Source organism: Chaetodon auriga, chromosome 15 (genome assembly GCF_051107435.1).
Source record: "Chaetodon auriga isolate fChaAug3 chromosome 15, fChaAug3.hap1, whole genome shotgun sequence".
Lineage (NCBI taxonomy): Eukaryota > Metazoa > Chordata > Actinopteri > Chaetodontiformes > Chaetodontidae > Chaetodon > Chaetodon auriga.
The window spans coordinates 16,851,377-16,860,216 of record NC_135088.1 but is presented as its reverse complement, the minus strand read 5'-3'; the positions used below and the strand labels follow the sequence as shown (position 1 = coordinate 16,860,216).

General features: G+C 41.5%; 1 protein-coding gene across 1 annotated transcript; it reads left to right on the top strand.

Annotated features, from left to right (window-relative positions):
- Positions 1-605: 605 nt before the first annotated feature.
- Positions 606-8,077, top strand: LOC143332924 (T-box transcription factor TBX2b-like). Its single transcript, XM_076750783.1, has 7 exons — positions 606-961; positions 1,440-1,707; positions 1,902-2,048; positions 2,424-2,500; positions 2,586-2,749; positions 3,569-4,116; positions 6,820-8,077. The coding sequence occupies exons 1-7, from the start codon at positions 606-608 to the stop codon at positions 7,225-7,227; spliced, it is 1,968 nt and encodes a 655-aa protein (XP_076606898.1). The 3' UTR covers positions 7,228-8,077.
- Positions 8,078-8,840: the final 763 nt, after the last annotated feature.

Sequence of the window (8,840 nt, the reverse complement as noted above, 5' to 3'; positions counted from 1 at the left end):
TATCATAAGTAGTAGTGGTGGTAATAATAGATAGTTTCTATTTTTTTACTAGTGTGATTGTTATCACTACAATCTTATTAATAAAAAGGAAATCATTGAAAGCACTTGAATTATTCATCCACGCTCTGCTACCTGTTCATGCTGTGTATACACGCGGTCTGTCTCCTCCAGGGTTGAAACCACGCCCTGCGCTCTGCAGCCTGATAAGTACGGACGGTGAATTAGCTGCGTTCAAGTAATTTGCCTCATTAGTGTTGCATGCGCAGGAGAGGACAGACGTGTGACTGTGGGAGCGCCATCCCTTTGCCTCTCCGTCCACCCTCTGCTCCCTGCTGCAGCTTTTTGGAACAAGTTTCCCAACGCGCGCGCTGCCTCTCCGCGGTGGATTTACGAACGGACACATAAAGGACCATCCTTGCCCTTCCCCGGGTGTCTGACGAGTTGTGGACATTTGCATCCCCTCCTCTGATCTCTTGGCCATGCTTCAAAACTCACAAACTCTTAAAAAGGTTGTTGCAGTTTGGACGGAGACGCCCGTGCGCCCGCAGCAGCAAGCGGGCTGAGACTAAAAGTAGGGTATTGCGAGTTACCTGTCGGATGCCCTGATGAGATATCCAGTTGACACAGCAGCTGCCATGGCTTACCATCCGTTCCAAGCTTATCGACCAGGTGCCTTGCCCTTGTCAGCCTTCTTTGCCGCCGCTCAGCCCTCGTTTCTCCCTGCGCTGACTCTCCCAGACGTCGCCTCCCTGTCCGAGCCTCTGTCGGAGCAGTCTGCCACAGACGCGGGGCCGCACGCGGCGCTGGAACGCCAAAATCAGCCAGTTCGCACGCGGTCTATGAAGATCCTGCAGCCAGAGGAAGGATCGGATGATGACCCGAAAGTCACTCTTGACTCTCAGAGTTTATGGAGTGAATTTCACAAAAGGGGAACAGAGATGGTTATTACAAAATCTGGAAGGTAGGTGCACCACGTAGTGCACAGGACTTTATCATGTCACTTTAAAAAAAAAAAAAATGTATCATGTAATCAGATTTTTAGTTGTCTTGTAGAAAAAAAGTCTCTAATAGTAATACCTATGTAAGAGTAACTTTGGAGTGCCAGCAGTACAAATACTGTATACATGTTTATGTTAATTAATTCACATTTCAGAGGAGGAAAAGGCAGCAAGTCATCTTCATTTTTTGGTCATTTTTAAGAGGCCAATACATTAGTTCTTCTTAAAATGTTAAATTGGGGACTACAGGGGCCATTTACGTAGTTCCTGGGGTCCAAATTGGTCATTTATTCCCACTCTGATCAAACATTGAAATCCTCTATTCTCCTTTATATTCATGAAAAATGCTCCTAAAAGCCCATTGGAAGCTACTCGATGGTAAAAAGTTAACATTTCTAACATAAATGAATACATCGGCTTTTCATGAATTCTGTCCTACAGGAGGATGTTTCCACCTTTCAAAGTGCGGGTCAGTGGGCTGGATGAAACAGCAAAGTACATCCTGCTGATGGACATTGTTGCTGTTGATGACTGCCGCTACAAATTTCACAATTCCCGCTGGATGGTGGCTGGGAAGGCTGATCCGGAGATGCCAAAGCGCATGTACATCCACCCGGACAGCCCGTCCAAAGGAGAGCAGTGGATGAGCAAGCCCGTTGCTTTTCATAAACTCAAACTCACCAACAATATTTTGGATAAGCATGGATTTGTGAGTAGAAATAATTACAGTTTTAATTATTGTAGCATGTAGGACTTAACTAGTTTTTAAATTGGCCGCACTGTGATCACAGAACATGTCAGTGAGTTCCCAGTGGCCTTGCTACTTATATTTAGGTAAGTAAATGATTTCATTTAAGAGTCAACCATGTTCATTTTCCACTGTCTTTGTCTTTATTTTTCCAGACGATTTTGAATTCAATGCACAAATACCAACCCAGATTTCATATAGTTAGAGCCAATGACATAATGAAGCTTCCATACAGCACTTTCCGGACTTACGTTTTCCCGGAGACAGAGTTCATTGCTGTCACTGCCTATCAGAATGAAAAGGTAACTCATCCTCCCACGTCCTCCCCCATCCACACACACACACACACACACACACACACACACACACACACACACACATACACACACACACACAAACTAATCTAGTTACATGCATGCATTATGGCATGGGATGCATCTGCAAGGATTTTGCAAAAAAGGGGATTTGTATGAAAAGTTAGAGAACAACATGAATCTGGTGCTTGCTGGGAAAACTGAGATGATCAGGTTACAAGACCTAAAAAAGATGCTCTTAAACTTGACCCTCATTAGCCTCACATGAGCTTTATGGACACTGATATTGAACTTATGCGTCACTGTGCAAGGAGCAGCAATTTTATAATGACTAACTCGCCAATTATTCTTTTGCTCCGAAAGATTACGCAGCTAAAAATCGACAACAACCCCTTTGCCAAAGGATTCAGAGACACTGGAAATGGGAGGCGAGAAAAGAGGTATTTGTTTTGCCATTAGAGTTCAGTACGATATTAAAGGACATACCTGTAAGTACTGGACCTAGCCTCTATTTGTGACCCGCAGGAATAAGCAGTTTACCATTTCTTTGCTGCACGAGAACCAAAGCAAAGCAGACCAGGATTGTGCTGATTCTGATGACTCATGTGAACAGCCCAGTACCAGCGATCTGTTTTATTCCCCTCGGGAGCTAGTGAGCAGCCCTTTGATGTCCACACCAACCTGTCAAGGTGAGTTTATGTACAGTCTATTGTTTCATCCAGCAGCCTTTATGGCAACTTTTCTGTGATCCCAAATTATTTGCTGCAGAACTTACCATAATCAATGCACTAAGGATTTGGCAGGATCTTGTCCATCCTTTCATCCCTCCATCCATCCAAACGTCTTCTTTAGAAGACGTATTTTCAGCTTTCTCGGGTGGTCACTGGAGATGATGTATTCTGAGAATTAGATGTGTGTCAAATGTTTTATCGTTACATGTTCTAAAGAAATTTAACAAAAAAAAAAAAAAAGTCTTAAATCCAGGTCTACACACTAGCTTTTTCTTTAGCTTTCAACCACATATCATGGTCTTCATCGGCCAGTAAGTGAACCTTGTGTTCAGATTCTTTGCCTATATCTAAGGTCAACAACACAGTGTATTTTAAGCAGTTGACAGTTGACAGAGACACACAACTTGGGGACAAAGTGAGGGGTATGACATGCAACAACTGTCTCCGTCAGGACCTGAACCAGCGGCATTGCAGTTACATGATTTGCATCTTAACCGCTCAAGCACAAGGATGGCAGCAATGAGAACTACACAAACACAGAGTTAAGTTGTTCAGATGTAGATCTTAACCTCAGATTACTGTGTGATTCAATTTGGCAAAATAAGAATAGTTTGCTTTAATGAATCAACCTTTTGGGTTAGTCACACATGAACACTGTCTTGTCAGTGCCTCCAGATGTTTGCATAAGTCGTTATACAGGGCTAACAACGCAGATGTATGCTCTTTTTTACTTTTAACTACCGAGACATTTAATGAATGTAATTATTCTCCCCACAGATGAAAGCAATATTGGAAGTGATTCAGATATTGATCTACGAGATGAAGACGTTGCTGAAGCCAGCTCTTCCAGGACTGAGCATATGTCTGCTTTGACTGAGAAGAGTGAGGAGATAGCGCTGAACAAGTCTGCTGTCAGTAAGAGCAACAAAACAGCAACAAAAGAGAGAGCAGCGTTGAGAACGTCAGGAGACGCGTGCTGTATGGACATTGATTCTTCGAAAAACCACATGAGCAAAATCAAAGATGGGGTCCTGCCGATGATGTTGCGAACGCAGAGCTCAACGTTCCTCAGTGCTGGTCACCATCAGGCTTTAGATTTTTCGAGTGCGTACAGTCAGCAGTTTCTTAAGCTTGGGGCACCTTTGTTGTTTCATCCTGGACAGTTGTCAGCGAAGCCAGAGGCTTTTTCCACCGCTGGTATGGAACATGTGTTCTCCTCTTTGCCAAGAGTGAACAACGATGAAAATGGAGGCCTTTCTTCTCAAAGCATCACCTCTCCATCTCCCTTCGTGTTTCACCTGTCACAGCACATGCTGGCATCTCAGGTACGCTTCAGCTGGAAAAATATATTCTAACATAACACATATTTTAAAACACATCGTGAACAGATATACAGCCTGCCCTCACAAGAAAACAGCTGCATAGGTCATATTTACATTTATTGTTAAGCTGCGACCTCTAGTGGTCATAATAATTATGGCAAGAGCAAAGTAGGAAGTCAGGTGATGTAATAAAAAAAAACAAGAGGTCGAGGGCGGGTGGTTGCACAGGTGAAACCATATGACTTTCACCCAGGAGGCTGCTGTTCATGTCCCGTGTGAAACCAAATGTCAGCATTGGCTTATTTTGATTTACACAACATACTTACATTACGCACTGTACGTAACAGTAATGATTTTAAACCAAGCCATGATCTTTTCCTAAATCTAACAAAGTAACTTTGGTGCCTAAACCTAAGTTAACTGTGACGGTTTCACAGCGGTAACCATGTGATGAAGAATGTCCAATACGCCGGTCGCTGGTACTCTCCAACGGTCCCATATGTCGTTTAGGGATGATCATATATGTTGTTTTTGGAGTTATCTGCCTCTACAGCCGTCAAGTTATTCAGACGTGTTGCTGATATCATATGCTGAGGATTTTGGCTACTTAAAGGATCCATTCACACCCACATGTGTGAACGCTACACATATTTCTCATACAACTGGCATCACTTTGTATTGGGACTATTGGGACAGGGCACTTCCAGTGAAAATTATCACAGTAAGGCCTGTGTGTTATCCAGAATAACCATGAAAATGAAATCCCATAAATCAAGATAGCAACAAAATGTCAGAGATGATATCTCTACCCCCTCTGGGAAACAGATGAAAAGATCTTTTTTGGTAATGTGGGTGAACTGACTGTACTGCATGTATCATTGACTGGAGAGACAGTTACCTGAAAAGAGAAATTTCTTCATAGCACCAAAGTGCACAACTCTGCTGCTTGGACTGGATGACAAGGAGAATCAGGATAGATACAATTCACGTAGTGTTTTCTACTGTAACGCTCCCTTCCTTGGTTGAACTTCTGACAGATATTAGTGTGTAAGATCTGCAGGGTCAATCAGTTGCTGCAGTGCTCTGCAAATGATCACATTTTTTACAGTCACACTAATATTCTCATCCAGGCCAGTGGTCCCTGTCCTGCACGGGGTCAGCAGATGAATCTTAGGGGTAGTAAGATGATTAAAGAACAAAAATCTGCTACACAACTCAGACACGCAACCTGTGATCAGGGGACACACAGAAAAATGGCTTTGCATGAAGGGCTTGCATGCAGTTTTAGCATCTAACTATAACACTGTAAAAACAGTTTAAGCTGCAAAGCAGGCATGGCAATGTTGGTGATGATCTATTTTTGTGTGTACCTTTAATATTTAATAAACTAAAGTCATATTTTTAGCTTACAACCCTCTTTCCAAAAAAGGTGGGATGCTGCGTAGAATGTAAAAACTGAATTATGATGATTTGCAAAACACTGAAACTCCATGCTTAACTGAAAATGGCACAAACACAACATGTCTGATGTTGAAACTGAGATATTTCATTAAAAAAAGTTGGGGCACGGTCATGTTTGCCACTCTGTTACATCACCTCTTCTTTTAACAACACTCTGTAAGTGGTTGGGAACTGAGGAGACCAATTTCTGTCATTTTGAAAGTGAAGTGTTTTCCCATTCTGGCTTGATACATGATTTCAGCCGCTCAACAGGTCGGAGTCTCCTTTATCATATTTTACATTTTATAATGCACTGAACATTTTGCACTAATGCTCCCCATACTATTATGGACGCTGGCTTTTCAACTGTGCGCCGATAACAAGCCAGATGGTCCCTCTCCTCTTTAGCTCGGAGGACACGGCGTCCATGTTGACTCGTCAGACCACCGGACAGTTTTCCGCTTTGTCTCAGTCCATCTTAAATGAGCTCAGGACCAGAGAGGGCGGTGGCGTTTCTGGATCTGGTTTATATACAGTTTCCTCTTTGCAAATTGTGTTCATAGATGATGGTTTCTGACAGAATCATGTTTGTTTTCAATGCAGCGCTGTTGGAGGCCTGAAGATCATGGCCATCCATCCTGGTTTTCAGCCCTGTCCCTTGTGTGTAGAGATTTCTTCAGATTCTCTGAATCTTTTAATGACATTATGTATGCTGGACAATGAAATCCCCTAATTCTCTGCAGTTTTACATTGAGGAACATTATTCTTAAATTGTTGCCAGCGCATTCTGTCACAGTGGTGAACCCCTCCCCATCTTTACTTCAGAAAGATGCTCAGTCTCTCTGGGATGCTCTTTTTATACCCAAACTTATACTAAACATTTGCCAGTTAACCTAATTAATTGTGAGATGTTCCAACAGCTGTTTCCTTTCAGCATTTCACAAATTTGCCAGTCTTTCGTTGCCACTGTCTCATCTTTTTTGAAACACGTTGCTGGCATCAAATTCTAAATGAGGATATAATTTTGAAAAAAAAAATGAAATATCTCAGTTTCGACATTTAATTTGTGCTCTTTGTGATATTTTCAATTATAGATGGGGTTTCGGTGTTTTGCAAAGTATCACATTCTGTATCTCTCTATGTTTTGCACAGTGTCCCAGCTTTTTTGGAAAAAGGGTTGCACAAGGCTGTACATGAAAATGTTGAAAAATCAGAAAATCCATGGAGTAGAATTAGGAGAACTAACTCTTTTATTTTTTTGCACAGGGAATCTCACTGTCACCCTTCGGAGGACTGTTATATCCATACATGGCAGCACCAGCTGCAATTGCTTCCGCTCTCCCCACGTGTTCTGCAACCTCTACGCTGGCAAGGAGCCACTGTTTCCACAGCCCTCAGCCTTGGTTGCGATTCAACCCTTATCTGATCCCCACCTCTGTCACCTCAAGCCAAAACCTGCTTACAGCCAGATCGCCAGGCAGTTCAAATTCACAGTCTGAGCTGTCTAAATCAGGGAGCAGAGAGTCAAGTCAAGCATCTGATAATCACAGTCACAAAACCAAGGCCAAGCAGAAGACGGCTCCACCGAAAAACATCGTTAAGAGTTCTATAAGTGACCTGCAAAACATACAAAATCTGGTGAGAGGACTTGATAAACCACTTCCTCCAGAATAGACTCTCCTTTATGTTGTTTTTCATCTCACACATCTGGGACACCCACACAGACAAGTTTATGATCGCACATAATAATCACCTAAAATAAAAATTCTGTAAGAAACTGCATGTGTTGCTGCTATTTAACATTGTCATTACTGTATCAGTAAACCTGCCCGGTAAACACTGATTTGGTGATTTGCAGATGGCACCGAGACATTTATGTTAACACGAGGCTTAATCATATTTCCTATCTTTCAATGTGAAGCAGGGTCAAACTACATGTGAGGGTATAGTCAAAACAATAGTAATATGGAACCTGGATGTAAAAAAAGAACAAGTTTACCTCTTCAACCAAATTTAGTCCAGTTTTAACCTAGATATCATGGTGCTTTGATTTGCATAAACACCAAATCAGTATTTTCTGAAAGGTCTGTGTTAATCATAATAATAATTTAAAAAAAAACAAAAAACAGTTTAAATGAAAAATGATCATTTGAATTCCTTTGGGGAAAACGGGCTATGCAAAAACTCGATGCCCAGAGTGGAATCTGTAAGGACAATCATGTGCTTTACATATGAATAAAACACCATTTGTATTGCTTTATTCTGTATGATAATGTAAATATTCTGTCAGTTCAGTTTTCACATACATGTGTATAAAACAGAATTAATCAAAGCCTTTTGAGACTGAATACTGTAAACGCCTGCAAGATGTGAGGAAGTCATAAGCCACCTGTTCGCAGTTTCACATTGTGTTGATGTACCAAAGCTGAACCGTGGACTTGGAGGGAAAACTCAGGATTTTTTTTTTTTTTTAAACCAGCACTTAAGAAAAATGTCTTCAGTAATCAGGCAGGTTGTCTGCCAATTTATTCAGGTAAATTGTTTTTGCATTTTTTTCACAATTTAAATAAAGATGTTGTTCACATTTTGTGCAGTTATTTTAATATGTTTCTACAATATGGAAATATCCTTGTTCTTACATTACACATTGACAGTTTCACTGTTCATCACATGACTGGGACAGGACAGGCAAAAAGTCAACGGGAGCGGTCGGGACAGGAGTCATAACAACAGGCTTGTTCACTTTTTATCCATTAATATATACAGTTCTAATGTAAGTGAGAGCTTTGATTTAAAACACTTTAATAGTCATCATTGCAGCTCGGCATATTTAAAAAGGTCACATCTACCTGAATCAATCACTGATTTAATCCACCAGCTGATAAGGACACTAAGAGGCACAAATCAAACATGCCTTTCTGGGACCATCAGGTGCATGGTGAGTTTAGCCAAAGGCTAAATGCCAATATGCTCACTGTGGATCCTCCAGCAGTGACTCCTACATTTGCTACTCTGCTGAGGATCTTCTTCCTTCAGTGATGTCTGTGCGGACTTTCTGCTGTTCATGACTATTTCCGATTTGCTACTTTCACCTGCTGCTGTGTCCGTAGGTCTTTTTATTGAGTGTTGGTCCTTTGAATTGAACTGCCTGTGTTTTGTCCTCTTTTCTGGTTAATCCTACTGAGGTTACACAGAAGAAGGCAGTTGAATATTTAGACCTGATAATCAGTGATATGCACAGGCTGCAAAATCTGTCTAAACAAGTCAAATTTTGTTTGTTTGTTTGG